Below are 16,239 nucleotides of genomic sequence, written 5' to 3'. Positions count from 1 at the left end.
GTCAGACGTACAGCAAGCCAGGGCTTGAAGAAATTTCATTTTTTAAAAGACTTTACTTTGCCCTGGCTGGCATAGCTCAATGGATTGAGCGCGGGCTTGAACCAAAGCATCGCAGGTTCGATTCCCAGTCAGGGCACATGCCTGGGTTGCAGGCTGGGTCCCCCAATGGGGGCCACATGAGAGGCAACCACACATTGATGTTTCTCTCTCTTTCTCCCTCCCTTATCATATCTAAAAATAAATAAATAAAATTTAAAAAGTTATCATAAAAAAAAGACTTTACTTTTTTTAGAGAGAAGGGAGGGAGGGAGAAACACCAATGTGAGAAACATCCATTGGTTGCCTCTCACACGCCCCCAACCAGGGACCAGGCCTGTGACCCAGGCATGTACTCTGATGGGGAATCATACTGGTTACCTATTGGTTTGCGGTACAATGCCCAACTCATTGAGCCACACCAGTCAGGGGAAGAGTTTTCATTTTGCTCTAAGTGTGAACTGGGGAGCCATGAAAAAAAAATATTGAACAGAATAGGCCCTGTCTATTTTGTTATTAAATTATGATGACTGTTGTGCTGCAAAATGCAAGAAGCTGGGAGACCGTCTAGAAAACAAGTACTAGAATCAAGGTGAGTGGGGTGGTGGCTCTGACCGGGATCAGCAATGGTGGCGATGAAATGTGGTTAGACTTTTTAATGTTATGTGTATTCTACCACAATAAAAAAATTAACAATTTTTAAAAATGCCTTAAAAATTTTCATAGCACACACACACTGAAAACACTATTAGGAAAAGTATTCAAATACAAAATATAAAAAACAAAAGACACTTTGGTGGAAACCTGTGTAGGACGTAGATGGCTCATTAATTTTTTGATAACCATTTCATGTGTAACTGAACTTAGGTTCTTTAGCTTACCCATTTCCTACACTGAACAGCTTTGTTTATGTCAGGAAAGCCAAAGGGAGAACAATCCAATTCCCCCAATTCCATCACAATTTACTTATCTGATAGGTTCTATATCTTTTGGAGTTAGTTTGCTTCAGTGTACAGCTCTGGTTTGAGGGAAACGCCCAGGGAGGCTACAGGAATCTATAAAACCTCTGGCTCTGGCAGTGACAATGGCTCCATGACATGCACAGGCCTGTGGACCCTGAGGGCTTTGGTATACCCTCATCCCACACAGCCAGTTCCTAGGACACAGAGGGATGCTCCTTTAGGGGTGTTCATCCACTCTAGTTTACTGCAGCTTCCCCCACTTGCTACTAATCCAACCAGTTTCTGTACAGAATAGAGTTCCCACTCTGGGCCTTGCGAATCTTATGTCCATGGACACATAACTACATGACTTTTGACTTCAGGACACAGGCTCCCAGTTAGGTCAGGGAAGAGCGCTATCCCTCAGCAATCTTGGGATTATGGCACATCCTCTGAGTACAAATGACCCAACATAGGCTGCTGCCAAATGCGATGAAGATCATCCAGGCCAATGCCTCATCCTCCAGCTGACTGCAGAACCAAAACTAATCTTTGCATCCAGGGCACCAAATGTGGGCGAAATCCTGTGAATTTTGCCAGACCTCGTGCAACACCACAAATGGAGGCAAAGCTGGACTGAGAACTGTTCTATATCCCTATTCCCTCCAAAACTGACAAAGTGCAGGGCCCAGCAATACCCACTCTCCCTTCCTCGTGGCAGAGTAAAGCTCTGTTCATACCCACAGTGCAGCGCACAAAAGCCCAAGAAGTTACATGTGACTTAACCAGTAAGACCTTTATTATTAAAAAAGCCAGCAGGGTGAGTGGGGAGTTCCTGTGTAGGGGGACATGGTGACTAGAAAATCCTTATGAGAAAGTAAAGCCCTGAAAAAGGAAATACCTCTGGAATCTGCCGGGTAAAGCCAGCTGAAGTCCTCTAGTCCAAGCTGGCTGTTCTTCACACCTAAAACAGCTGGGGCGGCGGGGGGGGGGCATGAGGCCTCACCACAGGGGCTCAATCAAGTGCCTGCTGAATATCCCAGAGTGAGAGAGCATAGTATTTTGCGCCCCCTGAGCATTTTACAGGCCAAGGCAATACAGAGGCTCCCTGTCAGGTAAGAGAGGCAAGACAACTTCTATGACAGATACTGGCAGTGACAGAACTCCAGCCAAGGGCCCCCCGGCAGGTATGAAAATGCAACACCCAAAAAGCTCCCCACGTACCTGGCACTTTAATCAGCTGCTCTGGAAGGGGAACTGACAGTCCACTTGCCAGTACTTCAAATCTGGGTCAAATCACTATTTAAAAATAAAAAAAGAATCTATCAAAATGCTGTGGTATTGACTTAAAGGCATACATTTAGGATGAATAATCCGTACATATGCTCAGAATTTGACAAGGGTGCAAAGACCATCCAATGGGAAGTGAAGCTTTTCAGCAGATGGTATTGGGAGAACTGGATATCCACATGCAAAAGAATGCACTTTTACCCTTACCATCCACAATGTAAAAAAAAAAAAATGAACTCAAAAAGAATCAAACATCTAAATGTTAAATATTTAAAAAGTATAATACTCTTAAAAGACAACATAGGGCCCTGGCTGGTATGGCTCAGTGGATTGAGTGCCAGCCTATGAACCAAAGGGTCACTGGTTCAATTCCTGGTCTGGGCACATGGCTGGGTTGCAGGTCAGGCAGGTTCCCAGTTAAGGGCACACAACAGGCAGCCACACATTGATATTTCTCTCCCTTTTTCCCTCCCCTCCATCTAAAAACAAATGTTAAAAAAAGAAAACATGAAAAAAGCCTCATGACAATGGATCTAGCAATAATTTATTAGACATGACACCAAAGGCACAGAGAATAAAAATAAATTGGATGATGCTGAGATGTAAAATTTCTGTGTGAAAAAGGAATAAATGAACATAGTGAAAAGGCAACCCTCGGAATGGGAAAATATATTTGCAAGTCATGTACCTAATAAGAAATTAGCACCCAGAATATGTAAAGAACTCCTCATTGAATGTAGTCAATAATGTTGAGATAACAGGGTATGGGGCTGGGTGTGTTTTGGGGGCAGTGGGGTGACCACTCTGTAGAGTGCATGGTTTTCCAGCCACTTTGCTTTATATCTGAAACTGGTATGGAATGGTACTAATGCAAACTGTAGCTGAAAAGTTAAAAAAATTAAGAAAATTTTAAACAGAAAATCAGTAAATTAAAAAAAGAACTACTACATCTAAATAACAAAAACCCTGATTAAAAAGTGGGCAAAAACTTGCCCTGGCTGGTGTGGCTCAGTGGACTGAATGACGGCCTGTGAACCAAAGTGTCACTGGTTCGATGCCCAGTCGGGGTACATGCCTCGGTTGTGGGCCAGATCCCCAGTGGGGGGTGCATGAGAGGCAACCACACATTGATGTTTCTCTTCTTCTCTTGCTTCCTTCCTTCCCCTCTGTCTAAAAATAAATAAAATCTTTAGAAAAATAAAAATATAAAAATGTGGGCAAAAATCTGAATAAACTTTTCCAGAGAATATATACAAAGAGCCAACAGGCAGATAAAAAGATGCTCAACATCATTAATCCTCAAGGAAATGCAAATCGAAACCACAGTGAAATAACACCTCATGTTCCTTAGGATAGTGCTATAAAAAATAAAACAAGAAAAACAAGTAAGGGTGTAAAGAAATTGGAACCCCTAAGCACTGCTGGTGTGGATGTTAAATAATGGTGCAGCTACTATGAAATACAGCCCCGAGGACTTCCAGCAAGATGGAGGAATAGATGGACGCACCGTGCCTCCTCGCACAACCAAGATTAGAACAACAATAATTTACAGATAGAATATCACTCAGAACTGACAGGATTTATCTGAATGGAAGTCGGACAGACAAGAAGTTGAAGTAGACCCGTACATCCAGACTGGTAGGAGACAACGAGCCGGGCAGGCGTGGGGCTGGCGTGGGTCGGCGGTGCGCGGAGGTCAGGGAAAATTTGGCACGAAATCGGCGCGACAGCCATCGGGGTGCAAGAACGCAGCGGTGATCCCTGAGTACGCAAGCTGTGGCTGGCGGACCCTGTGAGGCAGCGATTGTGGACCAGGGCAGAGCTCGCAGCCCAGGATCCCAAGGAAGGGCCTGAGCCCAGGAGAACGGAACCACCGCCATTGTCCCTGCCCGCTCCTGCCCACACATATAACGTCACAATCTAGCGACCAGGGTGCCCAGCCCCAGTGAACACCTAAGGCTCCGCCTCCCACCGTAACTAGAGCGACCAGAGACAGGGAAAGACATAAGACATGTTTCCAACAGAACAGATCAGTCCCCCAGGACTCATCCTTTTGAGCGACCAAGAAATAGGCAATCTATCAGATGCACAGTTCAAAACGCTGGTGATCGGAAAGCTCACGGAATTGGTTGATTTTGGGCGCAATTTAGATGAAAGGATGCAGGTTACCATAAAAGAGATGCAGTAAGATATGCGGAGGAGAGCCAATAGTGAAAGGAAGGAATCTGAGTCTCACAACAATACAGTGGACCAGAAGGAAGATAGAATCAACCAAGCAGGAAAGCATGATGAAATAAGAATTCAAAAAATTGAGGAAAAGCTTAAGAGCATCCAGGACACCTTTAAACGTTCCAACATCCGAATTATAGGGGGTACCAGAACAGGAAGGAGAAAAGCAACAGATGGAGCACGTATTTGAACAAATAATAAAGGAGAACTTCCCCAATCTGGCAAAGGGAACAGTCTTCCAAGAAATCCAAGAAGCTCAGAGAGCCCCAAAGAAGTTGGACCCAAGAAGAAACACACCAAGGCACACCATAATTACATTAGCCAAGGTAAAAAGGAAGGATAGAATCCTAGAAGCAGCAAGAGATAAGGGGACAGTCACCTACAAAGGAGTTCCCATCAGACTATCAGCTGATTTCTCAAAAGAGACCTTACAGGCAAGAAGGGGCTGGAAAGAAATATTCCAAGTCATGAAAGACAAGGACCTACATCCCAGATTGCTCTATCCAGCAAAGCTCTCATTTAGAATGGAAGGGCAGATAAAGTGCTTTTCAGATAAGGTCAAGTTAAAGGAGTTTATCATCACCAAGCCCTTATTTTATGAAATGCTAAAGGGACTTATCTAAGAAAAGAAGATAAAGAAAAGACATGTATAGTAAAAGGACAGCAAACTCACAATTATTAACAACCACACCTAAAGCAAAACCAAAAGAAACTAAGTAAACAACTAGAACAGGAACAGAACCACAGAAATGGAGGGCACATGGAGGGCTAGCAGCAGGGGGGGTGGGAGGAGGAGAGGGGGGAAAAGGTATAGAGAATAAATAGCATAGAATGTAGGTTGAAAATAGATAGGGGGGAGGGCAAGAATAGTACGGGAAATGTAGAAGCTAAAGAACTCATAAGAATGACACATGGACATGAACTAAAGGGGGGGGAACGTGGGTGGGAGAGGGGGTACAGGGTGGAGGGGAGAGAAGGGGGGAAATGGGACAACTGTAATAGCATAATCAATAAAATACATTAAAAAAAAAAAGAAATACAGCCCCTCAGTTCCCGAAAAATATTAAAGAGCAAATTACCATATGATCCAACAAGTCCACTTCTGGGTGCACAGCTGAAAAGCATCGAAAACAGGATTTTGAAGCAGTATTTGTGCAATCGTGATTATAACATTATTCACAATTGCCAAGAGGTGGAAGCCACTTGTGTCCATTGATGGTCAAACTCACAGATAGAAAGTAAAATGATGGCTGTCAGGGGATTAGGGAGGAGGGAAAGAATTGTTGCTCCACAGCTATAGTTTCAGTTTTATAAAATAAAGACTTCTGGATGTTTGTTGCACAGTAACATGAATGTATTATTACTACTGAACCTTAACCTTAAATGATTAAAATTGCAAATTTTAACTTACAAGTATTTAAGACACGATTAAAAAAACATACAACTGCATAGCGGTGCTTCCAGTGCTAAATTACAGCAGACACTACTTTGAAGTCAATTCTGGTTTGCAATACTCTTTGCTGTGAACTTCTTGGTGCCGAACAAGGTGGGAATTCTGCCTAAAGCCTCTCCCACAGTTGCGGCACTCATAGGGCTTTTCCCCTGTGTGAATTCTCCGATGTTTAATGAGGCTGGAGTTGTATCTAAAGACTTTACCACATTCACCACATTCATAAGGCTTCTCTCCAGTGTGAACTCTCTGATGAATAATGAGCGTGGAGCTGTCCATAAAGAATTTCCCACACTCACTACATTTGTAAGTTTTTTCTCTGGTGTGAACATTCTGGTGCCGAATGAGATGGGAGTTTTGGCTGAAGAGTCTGCCACATACAGGGCACTCATAAGGCTTCTCCCCAGTGTGGTTTCTCCGATGTCTGATGTGATTTGAGTTGTGCCTAAAGAGTTTCCCACATTCACTGCATTCATAAGGCCTCTCTCCACTGTGCGCTTTCTGATGTCTCTCAAGTGTGAAGCGGTACCTGAAGAACTTCCCACATTTGCTGCACTCAAAACGCCTTCCCCGAGTATGAACTCTCTGGTGAATAATGAGCATAGACATGTCCACGAAAGACTTCCCACATACGCTGCACACATATGGCCTTTCTCTGGTGTGAACTCTCTGATGTCTTTTGAGTGTAAAGCTGTACCTAAAGGATTTCCCACAATCACTGCATTGATATGGCTTTTCTCCAGTGTGAACTCTCTGATGAATAATGAGCGTGGAGCTGTCTTTAACACACTTTCCACACTGGTTGCACTCATAACGCATTGGCCTGGTATGAACTCTCTGGTGTTCAGTGAAGCCAGACTTTTGATTGAAGAGTTCCCCACAGTCGAAGAGCTCACTGAGCCTTGTTTCATTGTGCACTTTCTGGTGCTCAACACATAAGTGTTTGTAGCTAAAGGCTTTTCCGCATTTGTCACACTTGTAGCTATTGTGCCCACTTTCCAGAGTCTCCCTGCCTTCAGTGTTATGTGGCTTCCCTGCACTGTGAGGGGTCTGGTGCAGGGAAAGGCCAGAGCTGGCCTGAGAGTTCTTCCCACCCTCCCTGCATGGCAAGGTCCTCTCTGCAGGGTGAACAATGAAGTTCTTTACAAATGAAGGCCTCTGTTCAACCCATCCAGACACTTTCTTTCTTTTCTGCTCCCTATAGCACCCAGAAAGATTGGCCACATGTGTGTTCACCTCTTGCTGAGGGTGCGTTCCATCCTGCTTATCTGGATGCAAAATGTCTTTCAAGACTGGACCACACATATCCCAAAAACGAGACCTCTGGGCACATGGATCTTGACTTGGGGTCTGGACCTGTGATACTCCCGCAGAATCACCTTGCCCCAAAGGGACCTCCTCTTCCTGGGCTCCAGGCCAACAACCTGTAGGCAGACAAATGCCAGTGAAGTACATGTTGGCTTTGGTGGGAGGCGCCAACTCACCAGAAATGTGCATCAGACACCCAGGAATAAGGGACTGCTGACAGGTAGGGGAGCCTAGACACAGTGGGAGGAAGCCTGCTGTGCAGAGCTGGCCTGGGAGCTCACGATGGGAGTGCTCTGATCATGGGAAAAAACACGAGGAAGGGACAGGGCTGGAGGGAGTTGCAGGGTATGCAGGTCACTGCTCTGCAAATGGCTTTCAACAAGGGCATGGCTACTGGTGACTGGTGAGCACTGTGTAGTAGGTTGTGTCCAGACCCAGATATGTCTGATTGGAGCACAGTAGCTGGTGTTCCAGGACTATTTAAGAACATGCGCAGATGTCACTGCGCCTTAAGTGTAGGCCAAATGTCGAGAGCACTGCAAAGGGAGTAGTGGGAGAGAACAGGTGACAGGTGGAAGCCACAAAATTCAGGGAAGCTGGGGCCTGGAAGATTAGAAATGACAATGGAAAAGAAAAGGTAGAATGTATGTGGGTTCTGTCCTGGGCATCACACAAGGGTGGGTATAGGGCTGGTGCCCAGTGTGATTCAGACACAGCTCTGACGACACGTCCTTTCCCAGCTCCCAAGCACCACAGCCATTCCTTGTTGCCACTAATAGTGCTGTCTACCTCTACAGGCAACTGGGGCCTTCCCCCTTTCTCAGAGTGAGCACTGACATGGGACTTAAGAAAGGCCTGCCTGGGTGAAACACAGGGAAAGAGGGTAGCCAGCACGGTCGCAGACTGATCCAGCTCATGATACCCCACATTCTAAGATCATGAGCAATTCACAGTAGGGTCATGCAGAACCAGTGGTCTCCATTCACAAGTAATGACCACATTGGAAGTGAGGACAGTGCACACAGCCTGGCCCTGACACCAACAACACATGTGCCAGCAAACTGGGAGAGGAAGCAGTGCCCATAGTCTTGTGGGTGGGAAGGACCGAGGACCCTGGAAAGGACAAGAACAGAGTCCAGCCCAGGACCTGGGGGTGGATGTGAGGGCCTCACCTACGGAGGACAACAGTGCCAAGTTCTCCAGCATCACGCTGTGGTACAGGCATCTCTGAGCCTCATCCAGGAGCCTCCACTCCTCCTGAGAGAAGTGTATGGCCACGTCCTCAAGTACCAGACGGCCCTGTGAAAACAGAGAGTTTGGTTCACGAGCATCTTCTTTTCACTGTGTTTTTGTGGATTCTGTATTTATCTATTTATCATCCATTAATCACAGATTAAACTAATGGCCAAATTTGTTTATAACACCCCTGTGATTCAGAGCCCATTGCATGAGCCAGCTTCTTAGCTAATTCCCACACAGCCAGTGAATATTTCCCCTGCCTGAAAGCAGTCCAGGGTGAGGTCTCAGATGGCTAGGGACAGCCCCTAAGCTGGAAGACCTACTGGAACTTTCTAGACTAGTCAACCCTAAACTACTCACCTTACTCTCCTCATCTTTTCCAAGGAAACCCCAGAAAATGCTCTGGCTAAGGTTTCCCCTCACTCCTCCTGCCTCCTGATCTAATCTGGTGCTCACTAACCTGGCCCTGAGTGGCATGGGGTTCACTGTACACTAGGGAAATATAAGGAATAAAGATCTCTTTCAATGATATTGGCCTCTCCATGTTGTCATTTACTCATTCACATCCACAAATAAAAACCCTGTTCACACAATCACTCATCCATGTCTCTCTCTAGGATCTTCAGTCCCTTCCCACAAATCTTCCTCCCTCCCTGACTTCCCCGTGTGGGAAAATTACCAGGTATGGTGGTACTGGTGCCTGCTCTCTGTCCATGGCCACTGATCACTGTGTGCAGCAGAGCAGAACACATGTGGGGGAGGTGGCAGAAAAGTGCCAGCTACACTCTGGCCTGGAATGTGGGGCCCCACCCCTCTCCTGCCAACCAATTACCCTGGGATCTCCCAGACAACAAAACTCAGACTCACCCTTCTCCTGTAAGTGCCCAGGGCCGGGGGCCAGCACTTCACACTCCCCTCACCTACACATCAGTCTTTGGACTCACTTCTCTCCTTCCCTCTGTCATGACTCTGATTCCTACAAGGTGGCAACCCCAGAGACTCCCCCAGCCCAACCATAGGCTTTCCTCTGGCCTTCTAACATACCTGTTTGCATGTGGAATCCAGGCAGAGCATCCAGCATCCTAACCATCCTGGTCTTGCCCTGAACACCAACGTCCCCCAAACCAGAGAGCACCAAGCCCCCAGGCAAGGCCTCCCCCAGCCCTGATTCCCACTTCTACTCAGCTGCAGAAACCTATGTGAGCACCTCAAGGTGCCTGGCCCTCACCCACTTCCACTGTGCATGCTGTCTCACAGCCATCTCGACCCTCTCCACCTCACCCTCACCCAGGGCCTCAAACCAGCGAGACTTCCCCTTAACTAACTACCAGCCTGCATGAGACAATCCAGGCAATGGTCACCACAAAACCCTGCTGAGTCCCCAGAGGGGTAATGAGCCCTGTCCTGCGCTGGCCTCATTGACAACTGACCTTCACGGAGATGCCTCGGCATACATCTCAGGTCCACTGTCCCCTCAGGCTTTCTGACCCCCACTCTCCCCTCACAGACATACACACCCACAGACACTCTAGTTTCTATGTCTGTGGCGCCCACCACCACATCCAAGTGACCACCTGAGACGTGGATCTGGCCTGTCCCTCCCTCCCATGTCCCTAACATCATTACCACAATAACAGAAGGACACCGCTCTGAAGTTTGAGTTGCAGCTCCACTGGGGCGCACACACCAGCCACTGTATTGCGCTGTCTCCAGCCTGAGCTCCTCCTCTTAACCCCAGGTGTGTCCCCTCGGAGCCTCCAGAACACTTGTGACATGCCCAAAACCTGATTCTTCATCTTCCCTTTGAAAATTCCTTCTACTGCTGACTTCCTACTTCCTAACTGATAGAACATCCATTCTTCCAAACAAGGCCAGAAATCTTGGGGCTGGCCCTGACTCCCCACTTCCACCTCACTCTCCACAGCAGGAAATGCAGCAGCTCTATGAAACACATTCAAAACCCAACCACTCCTGCCCAGCTGACACCAGCACTCGCCTGTACTGGGGCAGTCACCCTACCCTCGCCCCCACATCTATCCTCCAACTCTGCAGTCACAGTGAGCCTGGTAAAACTTGGGTCAGATCACCTCTCTCCCCTGCTCCACACCTGCCCTAGCTCTCACAGTCCTCAGACTGGAAGCCTGGAACAATCAGTTGCCATTCTAAGCCTGGTCCCTGCATGGCCAACCTCTTGCCACCCTACTCCCTATCCCATCAGACAGAACAGGGATTTGCAATTTCCTAAACATCCCAGCTAAGTCACATGTGCCAGCATTTGTTAAGTTCTTTTTTTTTTTTTTTTTAATTTACTGATTTGAGAGAAAGAAAGAGAGAAGGAAACAGCATATGATGCTCTAATCAACTGAGCTACCTGGCCAGGGCTCACCTGTGGCATTTGAACATTCTAGATCCTGTGCCCAGGATGCATGTCACATCTTACCCTGTCAGTGTCTGAACTGAAAGAGACATATAACCCAGGACTGAGTTCAGGACCTTGGCTATGTGGAACCACAGGGTCTTCAGGTCCCAGAGAGGAAGGAGGATAGGTGGAGTTTCAGAATATCACTGTTCCCTATGTTGGGATGCCTAAACCATGAGGGAGATTAGGGTCCGTGGGAGCCTGAGCCAACCTCCACTCACCTGTGCAGGGTCCATAAGCATTTCTGCCACTGCTGTGGGACTCTGTGGGAAGAAGGAGGCTGTAAGAGATGGGTAACCATGGTAGGATCCTACAAGCTGAGCTGGACCAGCCCTGCCCTGCCTTGGAGCAAAGTGCTCTGAGGGACCCTGTGGGAAGAAGGATGCTGTGAGAGATGGGTAACCATGGTAGGATCCTACAAGCTGAGCTGGACCACCACCCTTGCCCTGCCTTGGAACAAAGTGCTCTAAGCCCAGCTCCTCAGAATGGTCTGAGTTCAGTTCCTCAGAAATCAGTGCTGCCTCTTATTAGCCGAGTGACCATGGAGAACAGACATCCATAAATCTCAGTGCCTTCATCTGTAAAATGGGCTTCAGAATGGTTTCAACTCAAAGGGCAGATAGTGATATTAAACATAAGGGGTACACACTATGTATCAGCTGTACTGTCCCCATGATCAATGGTTTTGGATGTTTTCATTGCAAATGAAGTGTTCAGGTTTTGAAATTTGGGCATATATTTTTCCCACTTTTTAGAGTCTTTAAAGGACGTAATACATAAAACTCCTACATCATAAACAAATACTTAAAGGTGAGTTAACATTCAGACCAATTATGAAGTGTTTGGATAAATTTAACTAATCCAGTATGTTCAGTTTCTAATTGCCTACCTGTGTACATATTTAGAGGGATGTTGGTTCATCAGTGTTTAAATCGGTAATTTTTATGTATTCTTCAGTTAATAGGTTGCATGGAGGCACTGAGCATACTACCGCTTTCAGCAACCAGGCCTGCCTGCAATGTAATCCTCTGAAGGGAGCATGCAAGAAGCTCTTGACTGGACAGTGGATCGCACCCTTGCTCTGAGCACTGGAGGAGGTGCCCTGGTCTGGGATCTAGCTGCTCCACTAACCCAGGTGACCTCTATCATGTTCCACAGGGAGTGGTCTTGAGGGTCTGCTCAGCCTGCAGTGGGGAGAATCTAATACCAACTCACACCTCAGCCTCTACCCCAGGTCAGCCCCTTACCTCATCTGAACCTTCCTTCCTGCAAACACAGACCAGAATTCATCCTACACCTGGACCACTCCTCTCTGAAGAGGCATCAGGAATGCACACCCACCTCTACATCCTGCCCTCCAGTCTTAGGCCTGCCTCCCTCCCTGACCACAGAGCCCATCTGGAATAACCATAAGTCTTCCTTCTTCAATGTGGTCACTAGGCTATGGCCTGGTCCAGTCGACACCTTCCACCCTTTCGGAAGCTCCAGCCCAACCACTTCCCGGGACCCCACACATTTCTGTACATCTACCTAGGTAATGTCTCCATGTTCTGACATCTCAGAGTCAGGTTGAAACGCCTTACAGCACATGTTCAAATACAACTCATGATCTTCTCACTGACTCCTGTTCACTGCACTAACTTCCTCATCTCCATTCCTTTAATAATCAGGTAAAACACCTGGGATGGTCCTTCACTCCCTACTTTTGCTCAAAAGCACACGTGATACAGCAGAAAATCCTGCTGGCTCTGTCTTTATGACCTATATAAACTCTTGTCACACCCCTCCTCTACTGAGACCCCTCTGGTGCAGCCCTCCCATAATCCTCCTGAAATCTACTTCGGGGTCCTCCTTGCCCATCTCCCCACCTCCATTTCCCACCCACTTCTTAACAACTTTAAACTTCAAATCTGGATATGTCCCTAAATTAGGTTCCTGGACTCAATTCCAATATGAAGGGAAGTGGCTTTCCACATAACACCAAGCAATTGTCAAGACATCAGAAGGATGTCCAAATATTCAACTCAATTTTACCTAGGCAGCATCAGATTCCACAGGTGTAGGGCTCAGTCCTACAAGATTGCCCCCCATTAACCACGAAATGCCAGTTGAAAGCCCAGGCTGTTATCTGTACTTCTGGCCAACTGGTTACAGACTGGAAGTTCCAACGTCCCTCCTCACTGGCAATTCAATTCAGATGCCAGTCGCAAGCCCAGGTTGTTACCTGTACTTCTGATCCACGGGCTGTAAATCAGAGGTTCCCAAGATCCCTCCTTAATTTCCTAGGACTGCTCACAGGGCTCAGAGAAACATGTAACAATACTTACTAAATTGACAGTTCATTGTAAGAGAACATAACTCAGGAATAGATGGAAGTGATGCATAGGGCAAGGTGTGAGGAGTGAGCACCGAGTTTCCACGCTCTCTCCAGGTGCCACTCTCTCGAAATCTACACGTGTTCCCCAACCCAGGAGCTCTCTGAACCCCGTCCTTCAGGAGATTTTTGGAGGGTTCACACCATAGACAGGATAGATTCAATCACAGCCAGAGGCGATGGATTTGACCTCCAGCCCCTCTCCCCGCCCGGAAATCAGAGCGTGGGACTTAAAGTTCCAACCCTCCAATCACAGTCTGGTTCTCCTGACAGCCCGTCCGCGTCTTCAGATGCTTTCCAAAAGTCATCCATTCCCAAAACAAACGATACCGCTACTAATCTCAACACCTGGGAAATTCCCAGGGGTTGAAGAGCTGTGACAAGACCAAGTATGGAAAACATTTTGGTAACCTGCGCGCCCAAGTACATATTTCTTAGAAACCACATCACCCTAACCTTTCAAGAATTCCAGCCGCTCAGGTCGTCCCTCGAGGCGACACTCGTCGCCCCTGGGCACAGAGACGTCGGTTTCCCAGCGCTCTAATGCCCCTAAGAGAACGCTGCCCCCTTCTCACACGGCGGTCGCCGAGGGACCCGACAGCGCCCCTACACCCGGCTCCAATCCAGAGGTGAGAGACGGGCGGGAAAGCCGGAGGACGCAGCACCTACCTCAGTCGGGCTCGTGGGCGCCGCCCCGCCACCCGCCTGCAGGAAGCGCAAGGGCGACAGGTCGGGAACAGGGCACCGCTGTCGCCAACAGATTCAGTCGGGCCTCACAGCCGCCTCCGTGCGGCGGAGACGCCGTCCCGGAGCGAGTTTTACCTCCTCCGCCCCGCCCCAGACTCCCAACCCCAAGGCAAAAGAGTAGAACCAGAGTACAATCCGTAGAACCGAAAGAACGCTAATCCTGAGGGGACGCGGCCGGAAGCCCCGCCTCCAATGCGCATACGCAGGTAAACGGCGCCACGTTAAGCTCTCATTGGCTCTGCTCGCCGTCTTTGGTTGTCGCAGAGCCTTCTGGGTACTGCAGTTCTCCCGTTCTTCCCCACTGAGGCTGCGGCGGTTGCTAGGGTTTCGGGAAGAAGGCCAACGGACTGCGTGAGGGGATGCTGGGAAGTGGAGTCCCCGGTCTGCCAGGACCCAACTGAGCTTCGTGGCTCTTAAATGGGATAGACCTACATTTCCTCGTGGTGCAGTCTAGCACAAGTGTCAGAAATAGACGTTTGTTATTACAGATTCTGTGACGCACTGCACATTGCCAAAGGTTACACAGCCAAAGGGACACGCTACACCATAATGGCATTCAGCGTCCACTCATAGCTGTCGGCTAAAGTTCTGGGGACTGGTTAATTATCTTCAATAATCTCGGTCAAAGACAAGAAGGAAAAGAACCCTCAGAGAGAATATGATGTGAAGTTGGAGGAGGTTTATCTTTTCGGCCAGACTGATTTGTGTTCCCACCTAGAGAGCAATACTTTTATTGGAATATTCTTAATTTTTTTTCATCGAGATGATATTATTACTCCATATCTGAGATATTTTCCATTTCTTTTGAAAATCTGAAAAGGAGAGCTACTTACTGCATACCCTTTCCTGCCAAGATAGTGTGCGCCTTTCTAACCATTGAAGCACAGGTGCTAAGGGGCCTCTTATCCCTGAGATAAAGGTGTGGTGTTCCCGTGATCTCATCTCCTTGCTCAGAAGTGGTTTATCGTTTCAAATGAAATTGCGTTGACAGTGAGTGCACACAAAGTTGAAATAATCTCTGACAAAATCTTGTGAAATGGAGGTTACAGAAAGTTAGTAATAATGGTTATGTAATTATCCAAAGAAATAGGCAAAATAGTTTTAGAGAGACATATCTGTTACGGATGGGGAAAAGTTAAGATTTCAGTGAAGTTTGGCTCTGTCTGGGTAGTTTAGTTGGTAAGAGCATCCTTCCACTATCCCAAGGTTGGAGGTTTGATCCCTGGCCTGGGCACATACAAGAATCAACAAGTGAATGCATAAATAAGTAGAACAACAGATTGATGCTTCTCTCCCTGCTCCTCCCTCTCTTTTTATACACTGTTGGATGCAATAAGGTAATGTTTTGAAGATTTCTGTACCCATGTTCAGGAAACATATTGGTCTGTAATTTTTTTCTTCTTATAATGTCTTTGTTTTTTCATATTAAGGCAATGCTGGTCTCAAAGAATGAGTTGGGAAGTATTCCCTCTGCTTCTATTTTCTGAAAGAAATTGTAGAGAATTTACCCTTTCATCATTACACAATGCACCCTGGTATCCCTGCTTTCTTTTGGTTAGCATTATCATGGTATATATTTCTCTATCCATTTACTAAATATATACAAGGGGGACCCAAAATATGGAATTTATAAAAGAATTGTGTATTTATCTTTGCATTCTTAAACTCAGTCACCTTTAAAGTATTCTCCATTTGATGCAATACACCTATCAAGACTTTTTTCCGCTGCTCAAGTTTTTGAAATTGTCAATTTTGATGCCTTTTAGTGCTTTTGCCATTTTTTGTTTCACCTCTTCCATATTAGCAAACCGTTTCCCTTTGAGGACTTTTTTCATTGGGGAAACAAATAAAAAGTCACTCCGGGCAAGATCAGGTGAATACAGAAGATGGGGAAGACGGGTCATGCCATTTGTGGTCCAAAACTACTGAACACTCAGCGCAGTGTGGGCAGGTGCACTTGTAAATCACCCATCATGAAATGGGCAAACACACGTTGAAAGAGTCTTAAAAAAAAAATTCATTGAACTTCACACAGCTTCTCACAATGCCAGCTAGTACACTGATACAGATGGGTTCCTAAAACACTCACTTAGTGGGAGAAGCATGTACTAGAAGGGGTCCACCCTCCAGAAGATAATTCCAGGGTTTTTTTGGGTCCCCCCTTGTATCTATAGATATTATATATATTAAAACCATTTTTTTGTTT

The 16,239-nt window shown here is 46.8% G+C and overlaps 1 protein-coding gene across 5 annotated transcripts in view; it reads right to left on the bottom strand.

The window, feature by feature from the left end:
• LOC123825679 (zinc finger protein 548-like) overlaps positions 1-16,239 on the bottom strand; it is a 45,654-nt gene that overhangs the window by 5,946 nt on the left and 23,469 nt on the right. For 2 of the 5 annotated variants that reach the window (XM_045849291.1, XM_045849300.1), the window contains exons 4-5: positions 5,576-7,370; positions 2,202-2,276 (exon numbers count right to left, since the gene is read on the bottom strand). In XM_045849291.1, the coding sequence (XP_045705247.1) occupies positions 5,980-7,370 (1,391 nt within the window). In that variant the 3' untranslated portion in view covers positions 2,202-2,276; positions 5,576-5,979. Of the gene's footprint in view, positions 1-2,201; positions 2,277-5,575; positions 7,371-8,426; positions 8,554-11,133; positions 11,176-13,955; positions 14,199-16,239 lie in introns of those variants that run through there. The other 3 variants (XM_045849308.1, XM_045849317.1, XM_045849335.1) reach the window with 3 other exon arrangements.

Source organism: Phyllostomus hastatus, unplaced genomic scaffold (genome assembly GCF_019186645.2).
Source record: "Phyllostomus hastatus isolate PE091 unplaced genomic scaffold, TTU_PhHast_1.1 phas_contig_133, whole genome shotgun sequence".
NCBI lineage: Eukaryota > Metazoa > Chordata > Mammalia > Chiroptera > Phyllostomidae > Phyllostomus > Phyllostomus hastatus.
The sequence above is the reverse complement of the archived record's forward strand: the minus strand, read 5'-3'. Positions and strand labels throughout refer to the sequence as shown.